The 24,083-nt window shown below is 42.4% G+C and overlaps 1 protein-coding gene across 2 annotated transcripts in view; it reads left to right on the top strand.

Annotated features, from left to right (window-relative positions):
- The window catches only part of PAK2 (p21 (RAC1) activated kinase 2), a 67,124-nt gene that overhangs the window by 30,010 nt on the left and 13,031 nt on the right, over nt 1-24,083 (top strand). For both annotated transcript variants that reach the window (XM_019542979.1, XM_019542978.1), the window contains exons 2-10: nt 4,527-4,737; nt 12,177-12,277; nt 14,146-14,296; nt 15,243-15,274; nt 15,573-15,680; nt 16,662-16,794; nt 17,736-17,799; nt 18,684-18,732; nt 23,190-23,302. In XM_019542979.1, the coding sequence (XP_019398524.1) occupies nt 4,551-4,737; nt 12,177-12,277; nt 14,146-14,296; nt 15,243-15,274; nt 15,573-15,680; nt 16,662-16,794; nt 17,736-17,799; nt 18,684-18,732; nt 23,190-23,302 (938 nt within the window). In that variant the 5' untranslated portion in view covers nt 4,527-4,550. The remainder of the gene's footprint in view (nt 1-4,526; nt 4,738-12,176; nt 12,278-14,145; nt 14,297-15,242; nt 15,275-15,572; nt 15,681-16,661; nt 16,795-17,735; nt 17,800-18,683; nt 18,733-23,189; nt 23,303-24,083) is intronic.

Here is a 24,083-nt window from a genome sequence, read left to right as displayed (position 1 = left end):
GGGATTTCTCAGCACTTTGCATCCCTAACCCAATAAGCTCTTTTGACATCTGGGGTGGGGTGAATAAAAACCCAACAAGGAACCAGTAGCTCTAGGCCAAACAATTTAATACAGTGTAAAATACGAGTTGGATGTAAGTTGTCTGGGGGCTGCTTAGGCAACTCAATCCTGAGAATTATTACTCTACACCAGGATTGTTTTAGAAAAAACTTGAAATACTAAAAAAATTCTAAGTACTTTACTAGCTAAATTGAATTAATTAATAACATTTTACGGTGAAATTGCCAGTTTATTTCCCCAGTGTTTATAACTGAACTTTTCAACATGACTTGGGCAATGAGATGCATGCCATGAACAGCTAATCCACACTGGGCAAGAACAAAGTGCAGGGCAATTTGTTCAGCTAGAGCATAGCGTAGAGATAATATCAAGGAGTACCAACAAGAGGCCTTTGACCGAAACAGCCATGTTAAAACTCTTGTATCAGATTTATTTTAAAAAGGTAAGTACAAAAGAAAAAAGCAGTTAGTACTTGTCCTTCTTGCCACTTTTTCTAGATAAAGAAATTTTGCTTCGCTACTACAATTCTGTTATGCTGCTTTCCTTTAATTTTCAAGAATGGAATTAAAAGGGAATTAAAATTTGAACAAGCAGTAGTTCAGTCCAACTTCTTTGCACAAAAGACATAAACATATTTTCTGTGCTTCATAGATTTATAAGGCCAGTAGGGGCACGTGCAGTCACCTAACCTGATTTGTATAATATAGGCCTGAATTAATTCTTATTTGAACTAGAGCTTCTCTTTTGGCAGAATGTCCAATCCTGATTTAAAATTTTTAATAGTACTGACCCTACCACAACTCTCACTAAGTAGTTCTAACAGTTACTCTCACTAGTAAAAGTCTGGGCTTTATTTCTAGTGTGAATTTTACCTACTTTCAGCTTCTAGCCACTGAATTTTGTTCATTGCTAGACATGTGTTCTCTCTTTAGGTCCTTGCTACTGTAATCAAGTCCCCTCTTCCCCTGCCCCTTTTGATAAATAAATTGAGCTCCCCGTATGAGACCAGTTTCCAATCATCTAATCATTCTTGTATAACTTTTTCTGAAACCTCTCCAGTTTTTCAGTAACTGGAGATTGTAATCCAGTGGTTGTCATACCAGTGCCAAATACAGAGGTAATATATTTATTCTTCTCCCTATTGACCTGCTCATATATCCAAGGAGCCTTCCTGGAAACTGTCAGTCAGCCTGTTATCCCCCAGACCTCAGTTCTTTTCAGAGCTACTGTTTTCTAGGTTAGAATCCTTCATTTTGTATATATGGTCACAACATTGCACTTGTCCCTGTCACCACAGCTGTACCTAGATACGAAGCCACAGATCAGCTGACCACATTCCCTTATTGTTCCTTTATATCTATAGTTTTTCTCAAATATTGCTGTTATCTCTCTTCCTCCTTCACTAGGCCCTGGATCTGAAGATGGGTTTGTTTATATATATGTGGTATAGCGGGGCTCTCCATCTGGTGGCCTGTGGGATGGATGCAGCTCATAAGAGGTTAATTTATGGCCCCCAGCATCCCTGCTTTCATCCCCACTACAGAAACTGCTGCAGCTGGAGTCTGCAGGTTCCCCCTCCCTTCTCCAGCTTCCATTTACTGTTCTCACCCCTCGGGGCAAGGTGGGGTGGTGCAGCTGTGAGACCTGAGACTCGGGAGCTGGGGAGGGGAGAGCCTGCAACCCCCTTGCCGCTGAGAGAGGTGCTGCAGAGGTTGGGCTGGGGGCTGGGGAGTGACACTGGTGGCAAGAGAAGGGACCTAGGCAGTTTGCATCCCCCTGGCTGCTCTGAAGCTGGACAGTCCTGCTGTACAGCACTAATAGCTTATCTGCCATTAATCTCTAAGTGGATAGGGGCAATCACCAACTACCCAGCTACCAGCTGAACTTCCAGAGCCTTGTATAATGTAGTCTCCTTCTGTGAGGAGTTCGCAGAGAAACTGTTCTTGGATGTTTTTGGTACCAGTCAGTGTAATTTGTTTTAAATGAGAAGATATAAAACAGTACATTCTTGTGTTACTTAAATTGAGGCCACTAGTCTGCTTTGGTAGTGAGAAATTGGCAATGTACAGTACTTGGTGAAAAGCAGGCAGGCCTCATCAGTCTGCTGGTTTGCAGCTCCTCTGCCAAGTACATGCTGATTTAGGATGCAGCAAAAGACCAGTCTCCAAAGAGATTTCACAGTGAAGGACTTATGGTGTCACATGTTTAACTTAACACTTACTGGGTGTATCCACACATGTGCTTTACTGTGGAGTTGACCAGTTAGCTCCGTAAAGTGTCACCGTGTACATGAGCACTGGGATCAGGGTGTGGTAAATTAACTAACTCCATTGTAAAATAGTGTTGTCCCTGATAGTGCTATCTTATGGTGGAGTTAGTAGCTGTGGTGAAACGTGTGAATGCTGGTGGGGCATGAATCTTGCCAAGTCTGCCCAGGCAGCAGGGGGCCAGACCCTGCCAGCTGCCTAGCCATGCAGCTCTGCACTTCATGCACTCTTGTGCCCCAGCCAGCCCCTCCACTGTGCAACACCACCACCTGCAGCCAGGTCATATCATGTTTTACCGTTCCTTGTGTAACTAAGTCTGGTATGGTGGAAGGGGAGGGGAGGGGAGGGGCAGATCAATGTTCCCTGCAGTGAGGGAGGGGACAGGGGTAGGGACAGACAAGGTGGGGTGAGTGGGGGAGGGGTCCGGAGCCATGGCTCATGGGTGAGAGGTGGCTCCTGCCGCTGCTTGCACCCTGGGGGGTGTATGCCCCCCAGGTCTGTGCTGGGCAGGGTGGGCTGAAGCCAGGACTTTGTGCAGTTCTTCTCAGCAGGTGCTGGGCTCAGAGCAGGTGCCAGTGGCACTGGGAGGATGCTGTATCCACCCCAGATTTTGCCACCATTCTGCTCCCAGTGCTGCCGCCACCAGCTGCCCTGCACAGCTATGGCTCAATACCCCACCTCCACCCATGTGCTGGGAAGAGCTGGGGCTGCGTTGGGTGGCTTACAGCAGCAGTGCTGGGAATGAAGCAGTGGTGAAATTTAGGGTGGATGCAGCATCCTCCCAGTCCTGCTGGCAGGTGCTCTGAGCCCAGCCCCTGCCAAGAAGAGCCCCAGTAGCCCTGGCTGCAGTCCACCCTGCCCTGCCCAGATCTGGGGGGGGGGCATGTGCCCTTCCCCCTCCCCCCATTCCTTCCCAGGTTGCAAGCAGTGGTGGGAGCTGCCTCCCCCCTCCCACGAGTTGAGGCTCCAAACTCCCCCCTCCCTCACCGTGGGGGGGCATTGATCTGTTTTTCAGTCTGAATGCTTCAGGGATCATAGCTACTTTGCAGTTCTTGTTTGTTGGTTTTAACATCTTCCATTTGTGAATCTTAAAGCATTTCTGTAAGATGCCAAGACCCACTTTATAGATTCATTCTGTAGCCAGAAAAAAACAGAAGTAAAATGTTTACCGATAGCAGAACCAACTGGGTCAACTTGCTACTTATTATTTTTGTGCATTAAGTAATAAGCAGCAATCATCTCCCAAACACATTCTTTAGGTAACTGAAAGACTGTTAGGGTTTGAATCCTATTGTATTTATCCAACACAAGAATTGGGTAGGTTTTTCTGGCAGGCTTCTTTCAGCTATTATCTTTCCAGTGAACAAGGGATGGTATATCTTTTAGGGCTCAGTATGTGAAGTGTTTATTTCAACAAATTGTTGCTAGAACTAATGTAAAAGTCTTACTTTTTTGTGATTTTTTTTTTGGGGGGGGGTGGGGGGTTCAGTTTGGAGTATTGATTAGGTTTTACTTTTCAGCCTTCCCTTGTGGCTTGTTTGCTCAGAATGTTTAACAGTAATCCAGTTCTAGTTGGTGAAATGGGTAGCAGGAACGTTAATAAAAATAGTAGTATTAATAAAAAAACAACAACAACACTGTAGAGCCTTTACCACTATAGCTGTGCTGACATGGTTCTTCTATCACTAGGTCCCTCCTGTGTTCATGCAGCATTTCCCAACAGAAGGGGCTTTTTTGCTAGGATAGCTGTACCTTCCTGAATAACATACTTTGTCAACAAAACTACTTTCTTAGTGTAGCAGTATTTGCTTTGGGATTTTGCCAGCATAACTAAGTCAGTGAGAGGGCATGTCTTGTTACAACCTTAACTGATGCAGATCTGCTGTTATAACTTAGGCCAGGTCTTTGCCACTGTGTTTGGCCTTTTGCAAGACCAAAGTATGACCCCCCTCCTTCCCCAAAGAAGGGGAGTTTTCAAAGGCATTTATTTAAAAAAAAAAAAGGGGGGGGGGGCGAGAAAAGACTTGGGGGTTTAAAGGAAAGTTGTTAACTTAACCCAGTCAAATGCAGGATCTATTAGGAAAAGCCTTCTCTTCATTTTGCAGTTAAGCCTTTCTGGCAGTTTTGGAAGGAATTGTGCATTTGGGTTTCCCTTATTTTTACTAGCTGTTACACACTTGCCCTCTTTCTCTATTTCAGCTCTTTGTCTAGCCACTAGGAACCATGTCTGATAACGGAGAACTGGAAGACAAACCACCAGCCCCTCCGGTTCGGATGAGCAGTACCATCTTCAGTTCTGGGGGCAAAGACCAACTGTCTACCAACCACAGCTTGAAACCCTTGCCCTCTGTACCAGAAGAAAGAAAACCAAGAAACAAAATCATCTCCATCTTCTCTGGCACTGAAAAAGGTAAGATGTTCCCAAGTAGACAAAAATGTTTTTCCACAGGCAGTAGATATGCTGTTGTGGCAGTATTCCCAAGATTCAAAACAAATCCATAACCTGGAAATCCATAAACTTCAGATTTCATATTCTAGTCTTTCCAAGTATGGGTGATTCTGCCAGGGCAGGAGTCATCAGCCTTTCAGAGTGGACCTGCTTGTTGCAACCAGACTGCAGCCCCCACACTGCCCATCAGAGCTGCCATCACCTCTGCCACATGTTGCCCATTCCCATCCCTGGTGGCAGTGGGGAGGAGTGATTTCAGCAGTGATGGTGAGCATCACATGCCCTACAGGATAAGGTGAGGTGGGCTGCTGCAAGGGGAACTGATGGCATGGCATAGGCAGACTGGATAGAAGGTGCCAGACTGAGCTGCATGCTACTGATTCCCTGTGAGCTTTAAGTTGCCAACGTCTGTGCGAGGGCGAGTGATTAATATCAAATGCACTTGATTTGGAGTGAAGAAGAGATTTTTCTGTGCTGTTTGCGGCATGTGGAGTTTTAGGAGGGGGAAAAGGCGAGCTAAATAGGTACCTGGGGAAAACTGCTAAAATAACATTCTCTTACCTCCTTTCATCATTCGGGAAAATCCTTTTAAATTTATGCTCTTCTCTTAGTTTATTCCTGGTTTTTGTAGTATTACACCCCACTTTTTTCCCTGCCCTGCCTGCCCCCTCCTGTCTCTTCTCACTGTTTGTCCAGTGTAGTGGGGTCCTGAGCTTGGGGTTTGCTTGGGTTTTGTAAGGGCAAATGAATGAAAATGAACTGATTGTTCCCTTTTCCATATAAATCCAGTTTAAGAAATTTGTCCTTGTAGGATTGTCTGAGCATCTGATAAGGTTAAGTCTGGGATACAATTTTTGCTCCAATTTGAATTTTTCTGCATTTCACATCCTTAGCAATTGTTTTGTGATTTAAAAATTATTCTTAAACAAATACACTTGGGTCTCCTTTTGCCATACTGCCGAAACCCTTAGAATTTAATGATTTTTCTTTTTTATATGGTGTCTCTCTCTTTGGAAATTCTATCTGCAAAGACTATTTTTGAAATTCTGTTAATTTAGGTATTGTCTCTAGAGGAACAAATATTTAAACAAAAAAATAGGTCTTTTAAGTGGGTGTGCATAAATGTGATTGGTGTTTGGGGATGAAGGGCATTGCTTAGAAGCCAATTATATCGTTACTATTCGTCCATCCACTATATTTCTTCCTTAAAATCTCCTGTTTATGTTGAGCCAGTTATGCTGACACAGGCTTCACCACCTTGTTTGGCGGGGACTTTTGTTTCTCCAGTGATTTATTTACCACACCAAACCTTCCCCCCCCCCGCACCCACCCACCCACCAAGGGAGTCTTTCTTTTCATCCAGCTGTCTGTCCCTTCAGCTGTCAATGTGACTATGCTCTCCTCCTGAGAACCATAGAGGCCAGGCTCATTCATATTCATAAGATGGCTTTCAGTATTCTGCTGAAATCTCTCTCTACAATGGATTGCAGGCATGTTTCTTGTCTCTAAGGACTTGTTTGTAGAAGAAAATTTAATTTTCCTTTTGGAATCTAGAATAACTTTTTTTTTTTTTTTCAGAATGAGCAAGTCTTAAGATGTTAAGTAAGTCTAAGGAAAAATTCAGGGATAATTCTCTCCTGTTGACTTAAGGTGATGGAGACTTAGAAGCTCTAAACTTCCATATTGGTTTGGAAGAAATGGATCCCAAAGCTACTCAATGGCTGTGTAGGGGACTGTGGAGAAGGAGATACAGAAATAAAGGACTGGATGGGTCCTTCTTGGCCATTGAGTGTATACACATCTTATGTGGTGAATTGGGGAGTAGGGTGGGGTAGTAATTATAAGTCATTCCCAGTGAGATGAGCTTCACAGAGAGCTGATCTTTTTGTGTTATGACAAGTCCCTTCAGTCTACTTCAGCTCCTGGCTTGATCTGTCTTTGCTGTAAAAATCTATATTTAACTACTATGATGAAGTCAGTGGCAGCACACTGCTAGGCTCTGAGGTGTAGTATTAAATAGTTGAAGAGTGCAGTGCAATAAATAACAGCTCCTTTCATCCTCTCAACAGATGGGATGCTCCTTGTAAACCCGACCTGCCAATCTGGCTCTTGCAAGTGTCATTGTAAGAGCACTTACAAGTTTAACAGAATGGAATTGACCTTGGGAGGACAAGACCTGATATTTAAATTGGTTTGTGGGCACCAGTTGAAAAGTAAAATTGGGTTTAAGTATCTTTTAATATGAGGGGTAAGCACAGGATCTTCTGTAATCTGTGAGCAGCTGGAGTTGCATTTAGTGGCCAATCCCTGCTGGTTTCTGTGGGAGTTACCAGTGAACCATAAAAACTGAGCTCAAGTATGAAAATGTACAATCATTAAAAGTATATATTATACGATGCTACCACTCATGTTCAATATTTCTGTGTTGTCTGTGTGTATAACTGCACTGTTGAAATTATCAGGAAAATAGAAGTACATTGTGGCACCTGCATGAAGCCTTGATGAAAGTTGCAGTGGTTGTCTAAAATTTGTTTAGAATTCATTATTTGCTAAAGTAGACTATGTCTCTTTGTGCTAATGCTTTTCTGCTTAGATCTGGTTTGTTTGTTTAACTTGTGCTTGCACACTTACTGATGCAAGATAACGAATGCTAAGGTAATGTGTTTAAGCTAATGTAAGTGTGTATATAGAGGAGTTCACATCAATTTAATTTCAAGTAAAAAATGCACCTTTAGTTAAAGTTGTTCAACATTGTGTGTAGACATGCCCCCCTTCCAAAAGACAAAAAAAAAAACGAAAAGTGAAAAGATTTTCTGTATGAGAAGATGAAATGCATTGAGGTTGTGGGGGGTTTTCTGTAAATTGAGTTCCTCAGATACTTTGCTATTTGGAGAACTCCAAAAAAACCTTATTTGATTATCACAATGACAAGATTTCCAATAAAAATGATACAGATATTAATAAAAATGTTTGTGGGTCCTTATGGCTGCAAAGTGGGCCATAAAATGGAAAGAGTAGGTAAAATGGCTAGTCACTTTCTGGCAGTCAGAAACAATAGATTATGTGTTAGTTGCATCTGAGTTGAATCCACTTGAGTTGCCAATTTAAAAACCACATTTTAATTTCACTCCTGGTCACTTTATAGAAACGTTAGCTTTTCCCCATGTTTTCCATGTTTGGGTAACCCAGAAATGCTTAAACGAAACTTTGCCTTTGGGCTAGCATTTCCTGCTTTTATTTAGAGCAAAGCATATAATTCTTGGCTTATGCCTGGAGGGTATGGACCCTGAGGTGGGCAGGGACTTGGATCCCAAATCATACTCAGAGGGAGTGTCTTCGTCCTTCCTGGGGTCGGGAGTTTTTCTTCGTTCCTTCCATTCTTTTGCAGCATACATACCAGTATGATTCTCAGCAGTTGCCCTGGGAAAAGGGATGATTAATATTAGAGAAGCTTTCTTTGCACTCTTGCTGCCTGGATGGTGGGGGTGGGCAGCAGCTTTAAACATGAGGGGAAAACATGGGACTGACAGATCCCATTGTCCATGACTGGTCCCAGCATTTTGCTCTCTGTTCTTCCCCTAGTTCAAGCCCCATAACTGTTCTTATACCCAGTTCTCCATCTGCTGTTGTTTCATCCTCCAACAACATCCTGGTCCCACCCAACCTCCTTCCCTACTCCCCACTATCCCTATCTACTCCAGTCTTCTGCGTTCTTGAATTCTGTCTCCTAAAAACGTAACATTTTTTAAGACAGACAAGGTCCTTTGGGTAAATACGAGACCTTTCATTAGACCAGCTCAGTTGGAAAAAATTCTTCTTTGCAAGCTTTTGGGCACAAACAGCCTTTGTCAGATTGAGGAAGCATCTGCATTTGGTGTGTGCTCTACCTGGATGGAATGAATAGTAAAGAAGCCAGATGCTGGTATGCATTCAAGAAAGCCACTCAGTGACAATATAGACCAACACAGCTACAACCTACACCCCATAACATTTTTTTTTTTAAGATAGAAGTCCAAATAAGGAAGCTGTAGTGGGAATCTTTAGGCCAAATGACCCAGGGACTGGAGTTTCTTTTTTACCACACTTGGTTCCATTGCCTTCTGAAGCCTCTTGTCATCCGTCCCTTTAATCAATATGTATTTTCTTGACCACACTTCTAAAATCAAATCAAGTCCTCAAATGGATATTAGGTGACTTTAAAGTATTGCTCTTAAAGCAGAAATGTTGGTCCTGGGGTCAAGCTGTCAAATGAAGGTTCTGCAGAATGCAGGTTGAGAGCTGGAAACATCCACAAAATGCATTTTCTCGGAACAGTCAGTCAGGGGCTTGATTTCACAGTGCATAGGCATAGCTGAGGTTCAGTGAGCATAGCAGGTTTCCTTGCAGCATCCAGTTCCTGTGATGAAAGGCCTGTGTTAATACTGCCTGGCTACCTGTACATGCTTGCTTCTAGGTGTGTCAGTTTGATGCAGGCTAACCTGGAGTTTCAAGCAGCATTCTTAACTTTTTCACTGTAATTCCTTGCAGAAAGCATTGGGTGATGTGTACTAGCAGAGAGAAATTCTGAGTTTGGGGAGGATTAGAGCTGTTGTTTAAACTTCAGGCATGTCTAGTAATTATGCTTTTCCTGACCGAAAAGTTAAAAAAAAACAAAACAAAACCGTCTTACATTTCTCTTTGTTTTGCTCCCCCTCAGCAACTCTTTGAAAGATCCCTTGTTTTAAGCTCTATTTGGAGCAGGGTTCTGTCCTTGTCGCTGGAAACTGGTATGAGGTATTCCCACCTGCCCAGAAGTCGAGGAAAAGGTACCCTACTTCTTACAATGCTCTGGGTTCCTGCCAGCTTGAGGAGCAAGGGACAGTATCTTGTCTATTTATGCTTTAAAACTTCATTATCCCCTTATTAAAGGGATTCCTGTTGAAATGCAGAACTGTGATACAGATATAGCCAGAGGTTCAAAAATAGTGCAGCCTTTCACAGTGGCCTTGTTAATGGAACTTCAAGTACCTGCTGCCAAGTTATGACTCACTGACCCTGCCTCTTGGCTGAGTTTTGCAGCCTGCATTTGTTTAAAGCGTTTCTCTGATCTGCTATTCCTGTGGGCAGAGAAATGGTTTTTAGAATCATTGCCCAGTGTACTAATAAGATGTGTGTTTTATTGGAAGGGTTTATTTGTGCAGCACATGCCTGGGGATTTGAGCACTTAAGTTATGTTCCCTCGAAGTCATCAGATGTTTCAGGCCAGTTGTCTTCTAGAGGAATGTAACTTACTTTCTGCTTTTCCATAAGCAGCCATAAAGGGTTGGGCAAGGAGTGGGTTCTCTGAGTACCTTTGAGTAAAAAAAAGATAAGCAAGTTTCCTCATTTTTGTAAGAACATTTGCCAGTCCATGTACTTTTTGGCTGTCAGACCTATGCAGCCATATTAAAGATATCCTGTTTATAACAGCAAAGTTTTTCCAGTGCATTGTTAAGCTGGGAGCAATCCACATGCCTTTTAATTTCTAAGTATTGTCTTTAACTCCTTGGCCTACCTTTCCTGCTAGTGTGAGGAGTTTTACAATTGGAAATGCAGAAAAACAGGTAACTAGGAAAAAAAAAGATGGCTTCTTTTTATTTATTTATTTATTAAGAGTTAAAACCTTACAAATAATGTATATTTTTTTTATTAAGGATCCGCTCATGTAATATGATTAATAGCTGTAGTCTTCAGTTTAGCATACCTGTAGTCATGTAACAGTTAAAGTTAAGAAAGTGCTGCTTGATTGTAACTTTTTTTCCTGAGCTGAAATTTGAAGTGGCTTTTGGTCCTAAAACAGCTTAAGGAGAAATCAAAGAAAATTTGGTATGCTGGTGGGTTGTCTGAAAGGTCCCTTGATATGCACAGTGCTTGAGAGTGCCTGAGAGAAGTTTTATATTTTGAAAATTTACAAATTGATAATCAATTGAAAAGGCATTTAGAAAACACAGTGTGTTCAGTACATTTATTACAATAAATGAAGTACTGTGTGCCGTTCTGTTTAGGTTCTCCTCTGCTAACATGAATGCAAGTGGCTATCAGAATCACAGTGCTATCAGTCATTTTAGTGACCACACTCTGGCTATTTTGTAATGTGTTTTCAGCCTTCTTCATGCTGTATTACTGCTTCCTGTCTCCAGTGAGGGAAGGGGGGAGCAGGGCATTATCCACTTTGCCAAGACCAAGAAAGGATCCCAGTAGAGGGGACAGGCAAAAGTAGCAGCAGCAGGCAAGTAGGGCCAGTATCTGAGGCCTTCCAGTAGCAGAACTAGCCCAACCTAGACTGCATTTTTCTTCAAAGACATAACAGTTTGCGATGCTTTCCTGCTCCAGCACCATGTGGCTCCTGGCTGCATTGCTGGACTCTGGAGCACGGGGCTGTGCCAGTACCCCAGGGCTATGTGTGTGTTTGGGGGGGGGGAGGGGCTGTGTGTGAGTTTGTAGGGTGAGGCCCACACGCACACTTTGCCATACACATGCAAGCCCCCCACACTGCCATATATGCAGAGCCCCCACACTCACACTCCCTCACACACCCTAGCCACCCTCCCCCCCACATCCCACCACAAACCCCTTACCCACCCACACCCCACATATCCAATATGCACCCACATGCTCCACCCCACACACTCATCCCCCATACACCCACACCCTTCCCCACAAACCTATACCCACCCTCTCCACAATATACAAGAGTAAGACTTCATTTTAAGGTATTATATACAATCACCTTTGTCCACTACACAAACTTGTAAACCAGGACAAAAACGTTTTTTGAAATCAAATTAATAAATGGTTTAGATGTTCATTTTTTAGAATATAATTTGGTATATTTCTGGTTCTGAAATGGCAAAACCCCTTGCTGAAAGGAGTACTTCTGGGACTAAGAGGAGGGACTTTTTGCAGGCCAGATGAGCTATGCCAGGTTCCCCTGTGGGGTGGATTTGGCTGGTGGATGCGGTCTGGCCCCTGCAGGACAGGCATGAGCCAACTGGCTCCTATGGGACATGCATGGTGGCAGTGTTAATTGTCACTACTGCCAAATTTTCTGTCCTGTGAAGAGTTCTGTGGACGCCCCTGCCATATGTGACTGCAGTGCTTGACATCATGGAACCCTGAATCAGGTTTTGAGTTCTACCACGGTATGAACAATTTGAATACAATGAAGACTGAGTTCTTGTGCTGTATGTAGGCTAAATAGTACTTTAGAGAGAGCCTGTCTGCTGTAAGCAGTTGTGCAGTATTCATTCCTGTCTAATTCTCAGAATAAAGGGATCCTGCCTACTACAGCATTTGATGGATTTGTTGCATTATACAGGGATACTGGGGTCTTGAAGATCCTCTTTTCTAAATTTAAATGTCATTTTTCAATGTCTTTTTAGCAAGCAAGAAAAAAGAAAAAGAAAGGCCGGAAATCTCCCCTCCATCAGACTTTGAACATACCATCCATGTTGGCTTTGATGCTGTTACTGGAGAATTCACTGTAAGTATATCTGGCTTAGAGGAATTCAGAAAGCCTTCATGTGGTTCCATGCTGCAGTGAGGACAGTGTGTCACTTTGGCATAAAGCTTGAGTTGCTCCATTCTTTTTCATCACAAAAGTAGCTTGTTTTGTATACAGTGTCTAGAACAGTGACCTTGGTTGGCTTGTTAAGTACCTTTTGTACAAGTGTTTAGTAGTATTTTGGGCTTTTAATGGTTTGAACCACTTACAGGAATTCTGCAAACAGGTTACTTTTAGGCTGTGGCGGGGGTGGGCAGTTATTTGTGCTGGAGGGCCACTTAGGGAGTTGGATGAGCTATCATGGTCCGAGACACCCCTCCTCTCTCCTCCCTTCCCCCCTTTCAACAGCTCACCCAAACCCCCTAAGTGGCTTTCCGGCCCAAATAATTGCCCACCCCTGCCTGGGCAGAGAGAACAAAGGTTAGGGGAACCTAATCCTTGTTTGCCCCCTTCTCCTTGCACCCTCTCCCCTGTCCTGAGTCCTTGGCATGCATCTGGGCCAGTGCTGCATTGTATTCTCTTGTTCTGGCTCAGGCCATGTGGGTGTAGCTTATATGGCTCCTGCCTGATCCTGCTGCATGCTGGGGACTTGGGATGGGGGAGAATGTATAGGGAGAAGAGAGGAAACAGCATGGCGCTCGCCTGGCTGGGCCCAGATGATGTGCGGCTCCTTGCACTCCCTTTTCTGTTCCAAGTCCTTGGCATATGGCTGAGTTGAGCAGGAGCCATGCCAGCTGCACCCACTTGGCCTGAGCTGGTGCACAGGAATACAACATGGCACTGGCTCGGCCTAGCTGTGTGCTGGGAACTCGGGGTGCAGGGAGAAAGGGGTGGGAGCTGTGGGTTATCCAGATCCAGCCTGGCTGGTGCCATGCTGTGTTTCCCTCTTCTCCCTGCACCCCCTCCTCCACCCCAAGTCCCCAGCATGCAGCTGAGCCAGTGCCATGCTGAGTTCCTGTGCATTGCTTTAGGCCACATAGGTGCAGCTGGCACAACCCAACCCCACTGAGTGCTGGGGACTCAGGCTGGGCAACAGCTACACCCATGTGGCACAGCCTGAAGCAGCATGTAGGAACACAACAGCACTGGTGCCCACACCTCTTTCAGGCCCTGGCTTAGCAGAGCCTGGATAACCTGTGGCTCCTGGCCCCCTTCCTCCTGTACCCCCTCCCCCACCAGTGGGGAGAACCTTATCTGAGCTTTGACTCGCTGGGCTCAGGGTCAGAGTGGGGTGCAGACAGCCTTGCCAGGCAGAAGCCTGGCCTGGGGCTGAGCACCACCTGCCTTGGAACTTACTCTGGGGCCTGGAGGGTAGGATAGGGTGGGATGGCTGGGGAGGGGAGGGGCTGCTGCTGGAGCTGGCTGGCATAAAGAAGGGACAAGGGCAAGAGGCACTGAGAGCAAGGGCAGCCGTGGGGTGGATAAAATTCTCCTTCAAGGAAGCAGCTGCAGGCCGGGTAAAATAATTTGGCAGGCCAGATCTGGTCCACGGCTGTATTTTGCCCATCCTGGGCTATGGAATAGCCATGGAAAATATAAAATGACTTCTACTTTGTTAGTTCCTTTCTATTTACAAATGATCAGGCTGTGACGAATGGGGAGCACTGGTTTCATGTACCCAAACCGCAGGTGGCATGTGTTGGAGGTAGGCTTCTTCTTGCAGCCTCCCATTGGACCAGATAACTTGATAGAACTCTTGAATGTCTGAGCACTCAGCTGATGACTTGGTTTATGTTGACGTCTGAGCTAGTGGCTGAAACCTCACTGCCTTTGATATAGTTGAAGTCACAAAATAAAGGAAGGAGAATTCATTCTCCTTTGTCTAATTTTAAAAAAATGTGTTTCAGGGAATGCCAGAGCAATGGGCTCGGTTGCTACAGACCTCAAACATCACCAAGCTAGAACAGAAGAAAAACCCCCAGGCGGTACTAGATGTACTGAAATTCTATGACTCCAAAGACACAGCAAAACAGAAGTATCTGAGCTTCTCTGCTCCAGGTGAGATGCAAGTTACCTACAAGGTGTATTCACACAGACAGTTGAGTGCCCAGAACTACTTCTGATCTTTCTATGTTTGTTGTTTAGCATTAAGGAATGCTCCAGTGCTGAAGAGTCGAATTTAATTTCTAATGCGGGGGGGAAAGGAACAGTTGAAAATAGTATCCACAGACACTGAACTCTGCCTTTCCTTTTTCCAAGTGGGGAAGAGAACAAATGGAACAGAATAATTAACTCAGAGTAACATCATCAGTTTGTAATGAGCTTTATTTATGAAGTGAAAATTATAGGGCTATAATTAATTGGTTTAATGCTGTGGAAATCTTCACTTTTACTTGTCCAATGTCACTTGGCTGTAAAATTGTAACTTGTACTGGTTTCACTGTTTGATAGGACCAAATGTTAAACATAGATTCTCACTCTTAATGCAAGTTTTAGAGGAGGAGAGACTGTAGAAAAAAATGACTGCATTTTTTTCTAATGTCTTCAGTAGTTTTTAGCTTATCAGATCCCAAAGAAAATCCATTCTGAAAACAGTTTGGTAATAATAGTTTGTCATGCCTTCACCGTGACTTCAAATATGGCTAATGAAACAACAGAGTCAGTTTAGTTGTAATCTTCTGTCTCATGCACATCAAAATCAATACACAATTTGACAAAATGGGAAATCACTACTTTAATTGATGTCCAGCAAGTCAGTATATGACATGTATTGGCTGACCTTAGATGGGGTGGGAATCTTTGTAGCATCTTACCTGCATTGTGGCTGGACTTAGTCACTTCAGTTGTTGTCTCGTGTTTTTCACCATGTAAATTCCCTTGGATGAGAAGGGAGAAATGCCTGGAACTATCTCTTCTATTGATATGCTGGTCAGCTGCTCTACCAACCTTACTTTTATTATTTGGCTAGTTACATACATTTATTTTGCTTTTTCTTCATGTTTAGAAAAAGATGGTTTCCCTTCAGGAACGCCAACAGTAAGTGTGCTTATTGTTGTGTATACCTCTTTAGGGATGCTCCATTTTAATTATAAATTTAAGTTGTATCTTTATGCTGTATAATAAAACCAAATTAGACTATTTCTTACTTGGTTCCCTTTAGGAGCCCTTGGTCAAGGGAAGGTGGGGGTCAGAATTTAAAAAAAAAAAATGACTATGAAAATTCTAAAAATGCCTTGACTCCTAGGACCCACGACTTTGGAAGGGAAAACTACAATTTTGTTAATTGTTTTCTTCTCCCTCCCCCACCCCGCCTCCTTCCTTTATAAATACATAGCCAAATACAAAAGGCTCAGAGCCCTCAACAGCAGTAGCCGAAGATGACGATGATGATGAAGAGGCTCCCCCTCCAGTTATTGCCCCACGACCAGACCATACAAAATCAGTAAGTATTTTCAGTTCTCTTCAAATAAAAAAAAAAAAATCCCTTTATTGCTGGCCTCTCTATCCAGTCCCTGCCTTAACAAACTGGGGAAGTTATTTGCTAGGGGATACTTTACTTGTTAGACTAGAAAGTTGTGTGTGTGTGTGTGTGTGTGTGTGTGTGTGTGTGTGTAAAAATATGTAAAACACTTATTATTTTTTTACTTTTATTTAAAATGCCTCCCTTCCAGTTCTACCTTCCAGGTTCCATTTGGATCAGGAGAACCATAACAATACTGTTGTTTTTATGGGGGTTCTATTAAAGGAATCCAAACTTCATTTCCTTATCTTCCAAGTCACATCAGAAGGAAAAATGTCACTTATTAACCAGTCTTTTGCAATGCCCAAAAGTTATGAATAATCTGTATAGTTTTATATAGTAGTCCTGACAATTATGGCTATTGCCAAGTTAACCTTAGGAATGTATTCCCTCTACTAGAATATATGAGAATGTAAACACTTAAACTGCCAAGTAAACATAAGTGCCATCTTTTTCTTACTTTAACATTTCCTCCCTGCTGCGTGAGTGCCAGAGACCCTTCTTGCCCTTCTATGCATACTCTAATAAAGGCCGTATTTCATTTCACCCACCCCTGTAGTTTTGCTTTGCCTGAAAGGTGGTTATGGTTTGGGCATAATTTCTGCCAAATCCTGCCTATAGTAACCAAAGAGTACATCAGACTTAAATGGTCTTTTTTCTTGGTAAATTGGCTCCAGCATCTGCACTATCCAGTAGGTATTCAGCTTAGTCTTTCAGAAGTAAGTAATGTTGCAACCATGTTGATTCTTATTAGAATTCAGAAATTCTCTGAACAATTGACTGACTTCTCACTCCAAATGCTTTCAAATGAAACAGTTATTAGAACTGTATGGCAGTTTTGAATCTGAAAAACAGTGATCGTAAAGAGGATTCTGATGGTGAGTGATCTTTCTCTTGCCACAGATTTACACTCGATCTGTAATTGACCCCATCCCTGCACCAGCTGATGATACTTGTGTTGATAGTGCTGTCAGGTCAGCTGACAAGCAGAAAAAGAAGACCAAAATGTCTGATGAAGAGATTATGGAAAAACTACGTAAGTGATTTTTATTATTTTTTTTTTTAAAGCTTCTGTAGTATTGAGGTTCTGTAGTGACTTACTGAGCCCTTTACTTACAACTGGTAATGCCTGCTGGAGTTTCTTTTAACAGAGATCAATCAATTGCATTTAGTCAAAATCTGAGTTTGTCACAAAAAAAAGTTTCATCTGTATTGGCTCTTGGCTCATTTCTCTTAGGCAGCATATTGACAACTAAGTCTTGATGCCATTATTCCCATTTTCAGAACATAGCAAATGCCATGTTGGGTCACACCAATGGTCCATCTAGCTCAGTATCCTGTCCCTGACTGGAAGGGCTGGATGCTGTAGGGGGAGAGCATTGAAGCAGAACTCTAGAGATCCCTGTTCAGTATCCTTCCTGGCATCCACTGTTACTGTGTTAAAGATGCCTGAGGAAACAACTCCAAGCCTTCTGATCAATGGCCATTAATAGATCTAGCATCCATGAATTTATTTGGTCCTTTTTTAAACCTGGTTACGTCATCTGCCTCCACACCCTTCTGTGGGAATGAATTCCAAAAATTAACTGTGTTGCATAAAAAAGTAAAGATAATATTGCAGCTATGATAAGTTATTCAGTATATTTGGACTATTCCCATTGGTAACACCAAACCTAGTACATTTTTGCTGTTAGGTTTTTAATCTTTAGAGGTGAAACTATACTATTGTAGCCAAATTTTGACAGGCAGTTGCAAACTTTACAATTGGCTTTCTAATTATTGGATTAATTATGAGCATCTTATCAGGTTTTATATGTTGTATGTTTATTATTGTGTATTTATGTATATTTATTAATGATAGTTTTTAATATTGAAACTGTTTAATACTAAAGTTGAAAGAATGTCTTCCACTCTAATAGTGAAGGAACACTTCCTAAAGCACTGGTTGATCCAGGATTTTTGTGGAAACTTTTTTAGGCACTATCGTAAGCATAGGCGATCCCAAGAAAAAATATACCAGATATGAAAAAATTGGCCAGGGGTGAGTATTTGTAAACATGCAATGCAATATTTCTTTGGAACTTATAGTGAACCAGTATTAAAGATGATGTGCTAGTCTCTTTCAGTGGCTGTCATTTAGTCATTATTTACCCGGATGGAAATGTCTTTGTAGATTTATATAAATAATAACCAGATGCAGTATACATTAAACAATGGTAGAAGTTCTGAACTGCTTCCTTTTAATGTACGTCTGCAATGCCAAAATGTCTTCCTGGGTAGAGATCATTTTTTGATTGGCTGGAGTAAAGTTGCCAAAATATATTTATTTCTGTTAATTTGTCAGTCTTTTTCTCCTACTCATGAGATAAGTTTGTCTATTTTTGTAATGTTATGGCTAGTGAAAAGCTGAGGGTTAAAGAATGCAAGACCTTCCTCACCCAGTTAAGGTGCTGTCAGTCTAGAGTTAACTGCTTTAGTATTCCCATTAATCATTTCAATGTAAAAGGTCAGTGGAAAGGTGACTTCAGCTATAATTTTCTCAGTTGTTTTAACTAAACATAATTCTTGCTCTGTTTATTTCCCTTCCCAACATATTTCTGTAGTGGGTTATTTCATTCTTCACCAAAAGTATAGTGGAAGATAATTGTCCAACTTAACTGGTCTTTGGGAATAGCACAGGGTTTAGGGATGTGCACATATTCAATGTGAAAAAAGTAGTTTCTAAAATATGGAAGAGGGTGAGCCTGTATGACTAGTGCGTGCTGTTATATTCAATTAATTATCCTTACCTCAGCATCCTGCTTGCTTATGCCACTGCTCTTCTAGGCAGGCAAAACAGAAAAAAAATCTGCCTTTGGGATCTGCCCATTCATGTGTATACGCATATTAGATGTGACATCTTAGTCGCACATTTTGTCTTCACAGGGCTTCAGGTACAGTTTTTACAGCTATTGATGTGGCGACAGGACAAGAGGTAGGATCTGTGTGCTTTCTAATAGTGGGAGTTCCTTTTCTGTTTACTCAATTCCAAGACAAAGTTTTTCTTCCCCTGTCTAACATAGGAGGGGGCTGGGATGGTAGAAAGCCCCTTATCTTGGATTTGAGTACAAGGTGGCTACTGTGGCTGGAGCTGCAGCCAAAGCCCCAACTCTGGGTTGAGGCTGGATCTACAGCTGCTGCCTACCACCCCCCATCTGCCCCCCCTGTTGTGTCTCTTACCCTATAGTCTCTGCTGCTTGGCCTGTCTCCCCCACCCCCTTGCTTACCCTCTGGCCCCAATCCAGCCCAAAACACAGAGCACATGTTTACTCCAGCCCCAGCCTGGCCTGGTAACCACTGTTGTGGTGACAGCAGCTCCACCTGGGCCCCAGAGCAAGCACATGTTCCCTGTTCTGGGCTGGATCAGGACCCAGGGGTTAAGCAGGTATGGGAACAGGCAGAGGCTACAGGGTGATGGGAGGGTGGGGGTGGGCATCAGGCAGCTGTTGTGGATCCAGGGGTAGGGAGGCAGAGGTGGTGGGGAATGCAAATGCTAGTTGGGGACAAGGGGCAGGGGGGTGCAAAGTGTTTGGGGAACAGGGCTCAAGCTATTTGAACTCCCCCACCCCCCACAGTTTCCCTACTGCCTTCCTGTTGCCTGCCCACTGCCACTACTTTCCCTACTGCAGTGGTGGGGTGACAAATTTAAAATGACCCTCCAATAATTTGGTTCTGTATGTGGAAAATTATTAAAAAATTGCACATTTTCTGTGTACAAAATCTAATTACTGTTGGGGTTGAGGGGTCATCCATCTTAAATTTAGTCATTTTGGATCTGTCTAAGTATAGTAAGTTTTCATTTTATACATGTCAGAAATGAACTTTAGTAGGTTTCTTACCAGTGACTCCTATCTCTGGCACCAACTCCCTGTAGAATATTTGTCATAGTCATTTGTAACAGTACATGCCTTGTTTTGTGGCAATCAGATGATGAATGCTAAAAATAGGGTTTTGTCTTTCGGCTGAACATCATTTCACTGCCTTTGCTTTTCAGAGTTGTGGTTTTTTAAAACTGCTTAAATGTTAAGTATTGTGCACAGTATAGTTTTGGATTCTCACTAGAAATTCTGCATTTCATCTTGCAGACCTATCCTTCAGCCCATTTTGATATGTGTGACCTTGATATTCTTGGAAAAAATTTCTATACACATGATTTTTTTTCTTATTAGACTACCTTTTTCAGGTTCCTTTCCTATCCATCAGTCTTAGGGTTACTTTCAGGTCATCTGGCAGAGGTGATTGCATAGTCATCATTTTTAAATTGTTAAAACTTCAGTGTCCCATTTGTTTTGATGTTTTCCCTTGAACATCTGTCATTACTATGCTGCCTTCCTCATCTTAAAAACAAGCTATTATCGGCTGCTTTCTAAATTAAGATTTTAATGAACTGCTTTATCTGTCAGTCTTGCCTCTTCGTTTTTGGCACTTTGAATGTTCTTTTTGAAACTGGGTGAAAGATTCTCAATTATGGTTTTATCTCTTTTCTTTAGAGCCATTAGCACCTTCCTATTTGACATTTCCCACCTAGAAAAATAGTGATGCTTTAGACTCAAGGATGAGGAACTTCATCACCAGCTACTTCTACTAGTATCACAGACAAATACTCTATCTTGATTAAATTTATAATCTTTTCATGGTTGTGCAGGCCTACTTGCCTTTACTTATCACACACTAAAGCATTTCATGCCATCTATTACAAAATCCAATTTCTGCATTTTTTTTTCTAGCCTGTATATGCTGCTTCTGATGAATCCAGCATTTGGTATCTTACTGTCTTCCCTTTCTTCAGCAGTGAAATGGTTTTCAATGTGGCTATTTTACCTTATTAGAATTCTTCATGCTTCAGAAAATACCATCATCTTGGGTCACTTACAACTGTTAATTTAGTCATGTAATGGGATCTGAGAAATTTTTTCTTTGATCCCAACCATCACACTTCTGACATGTCAGATCTTGAACATTTGGTGTGGCAGGATGTATGATCATTGGGATGTGGGACAGTTCTTCAGATCCTAATGTGTGCCTGACCATTGCATCCATGGTAGATGTGGAGAGCTGGGGATTCGGGAGCTCCCGAATACTCAGCTCCCTGTGTTGCAGACCATTAAACTGCACCTGCAGCCACATGTTTAAATTAATGCATAATGCAAGCCAGCCACAAAGCTGTTCCACGTTAAATGTTGAGAGGCCAGAACATGGATTTCCATGACACGGAACATCTTTGGTACTGGTTTGCCATTTTTATTGTTGTTTGACCATGTGGTTTCTTAAAGTTTATCACATGATTAACAGGTTACATTTATCATATAGTTAACATCTGCCGGGGCAGTAGAATAGGTAAGGCTGCTGACACATGTTAAGACCATTGTGGTAATGAGGTTTGAGGAATTGTTTTGTCCTCTCTTCAAAATTGCATGACCTGCCATGCCAGATATGTGTAGCAGGTTGCGCAGTTTTGCAGATTTGGCACAAAATTCCTCAAACCCCAACCTCATGGCTGCCACTACCAGCTTCCAGCATGTGGGGAGCCCTGTATCAGGCACCTGAAAGGCTTCTTTGGTGCAGGCAGGCTTCCTGCCTTGCTTTGCAGTCTGTACCTGAGCTGAAAAGCAAGGCACTTGGAAGCTTTGTATGCAACTGGGAAGTGGGGAGCTCCTGGTATCCCAGCTGCCTGTGCCAAGCATGGTGATGTGATACATGCAGCTGCAGCTTCCATGTGAATAAGTGGCTCCTAGCTACAGTCCTGCTCTTTAAAGGTGCAGGGTACCATGAGCCCGACTTCAAGGAGTGCTCTTTAAAGCTTTCTGGGCACTAGGAAGAGTCGGACACCGCACACCTGGTGTCTTGATCTGAGCACGTGGGGTAATCTAAATGGCATGAATGAAGGCACACTTTTAAAAAACTCCTCTGCTGGGACCCACGGTCTGGGGTACCTGAAACTGTGAAGCAAGGAGGAGCTCCCATGTTCCCGACCTGCTGGTTCCATGGGTGCCCCAGGAACTTAGAAAGGGGGGTGACTGTGTCCTAGATCCTAGGGCTCTCCCATACCAGATCCTAATGTTTAGCTGAGTGTTGAGGTCAGTCTGGACATGCCACACCTTCAATTTAAGGCATGATAGAAATGAGCCACAAAGATGTACATTATATGTGAAACATTTTTGTGGCTCATTTAAAACCAATTTATATCATGATAACATTGTAATGTGTGGCAGGGTTACTATTTATGGTGTGATTGACACCCTAATTGCACCGTAAGTGTAACATGTGCCAGGGTGCTGTTGTCTGTCACTAGAAAATAGTTTCAATTCTGGGGGTGACTACATGTTAGACCAATAGGGCATTCTTCCTCTACCTGTCTTGAGTATGAAGACATCTGCTTCTAGCTTTTAGATGAACTGGTGTTCTTGGCAAGAAGAATACAATAGCTACTAACTCCTTCATCTCAAATTCTCAATCTGAGTTTTCTTTCCAACAATGGTCATTATGTTGATATCACACCAAACTTCTTTGCTCCTTGTCTTGTTTTGCTTTGCTTTGAAAGTTCAGTGACTTGCTATCCAAGTGCTCAGTCTCTTGAATTGTAGCTTCAGCCTTTGCTCCTCACATCTTGCCACTCTTTTGCTTCCCAAAATAACTTATCCAAACACCAGTCTGTTCAGAACAAAACATATGCAGCAATCTCATTGCCTCCTCTTAAAAAGGTGTATGCTGTCTTGTCACTTCCCTAAACTATGCAGTAATGTTCATTGCCAAGTCTGTTGCTGGCTGCTTGTCTGATTGATTTAATGTAGATCCTCTAAACACTTCCTACCCTGTGGCACTGACTATTTCTCTGCTGCTTTGTTTACTATCCTACAAGTGCATGCGCGTGGTGTAAGTTGCACATTGGTAAGTTGGGATGGAAGCAGAGTTGAGAACAGGAAATGTAGTTAATGGGAGAAAGTTTGAGGGTATAAAATCAAGCAGGCCTTTCTAGGGTCTTGTCACCTCAGACCCTCCTATTTCTTTTACGTTATAACCTTATTTTTTTTTCTCCTATCCTGCTATAAATTATTCCTGCCTGCACCAGTAATTACTTTTTGATGTGTAATTTAGGTCACTATTTGTCACTTCAGGGCAGCAAGCCAGATGCAGAATTGTCAAATTTTCTCTTTCTACCTTACTGACCTGCTACGCATTTTTAACCACAGTGCCGAACCCATGTTTGTATATTGCTGGCAGGTAGCAAGTTACTGAACAATTTGATGTGGCATCCCTTTCTGTAATGATGCCCCAGACACTTTCTAGTCTGCTGTCCTCATCACCTAGTTTTAACACTTAAAAATTAGAGTAAACTTAGGTTGTAACTAATTGACATTCAAATTTGTAATTTGCTGCCTCTTCTTTTTTCAGGTTGCTATCAAACAGATAAACCTACAGAAACAGCCCAAGAAGGAGTTGATTATTAATGAGATCCTTGTAATGAAAGAGTTAAAGAACCCCAACATAGTGAACTTCTTAGACAGGTAAATACTGAGACTGGTTTTTCCCTTTTCACCAGGTGTCAGGTTAAAATCTTGGAATCCTCACATTCCTGTATATGCCTGCCATTCCTATACCGCAAATTTACTATTTCTGTTTTCACAAGCAAATTGGATCTTGTGAGAGCTTGTATTGACAACTATCCAAGAAAAAGCTGAAGACTATTGCATTGAGTGTACTATTGGTGACCCATTACTAAATCGATACCCCCAGAGAAGATGAGAAAGGACTGGTGCTGCTGAAAGTGTCCTGTTTTAGATGAGATGGAAAATGGCACCCTGCCCAGCTAGCCAGTAAATATTATTTAACATTTTGATATGAGTAGGTGTTCAGCTTTAAAGCCTGGCTACTTAACAAAAATCAACTTTCTGTGCTACCTGTCCTGAACAATAATAATTATATAATATTTTTTGTAATATAAAAATAGTACAGAATTTATATTTTTTGCAGAACTCATATAGAATTATACAGACATTTATATATTATATACAGAATAATTTCTTTAACGGACATTTATTTTTCAGTTGGATTCTCATTTGATACCAAATGAGCATATTGGAATCAACTTCCAAGAGAGGTGGTCCTGGGTCCTACCCTGGGGGTTTTTAAGAGGAGGTGGATGAACATCTTGCTGGGGTCGTTTGACCCCAGTATTATTTCCTGCCATGGCGGGGGGTCGGACTAGGGAGGAGAGTGGATCCGGCTAACTACAGGCCCATTAGCCTGACTTCTATCCTGGGGAAGATCTTAGAAAAGTTTATTAAG

The sequence above is a fragment of the Crocodylus porosus genome, unplaced genomic scaffold (assembly GCF_001723895.1).
Source record: "Crocodylus porosus isolate Cpor-Errol unplaced genomic scaffold, CroPor_comp1, whole genome shotgun sequence".
Taxonomy (NCBI): Eukaryota; Metazoa; Chordata; order Crocodylia; family Crocodylidae; genus Crocodylus; species Crocodylus porosus.
Note: the sequence above shows the minus strand (reverse complement) of the source record. Positions and strands in the feature narration are given on the sequence as shown.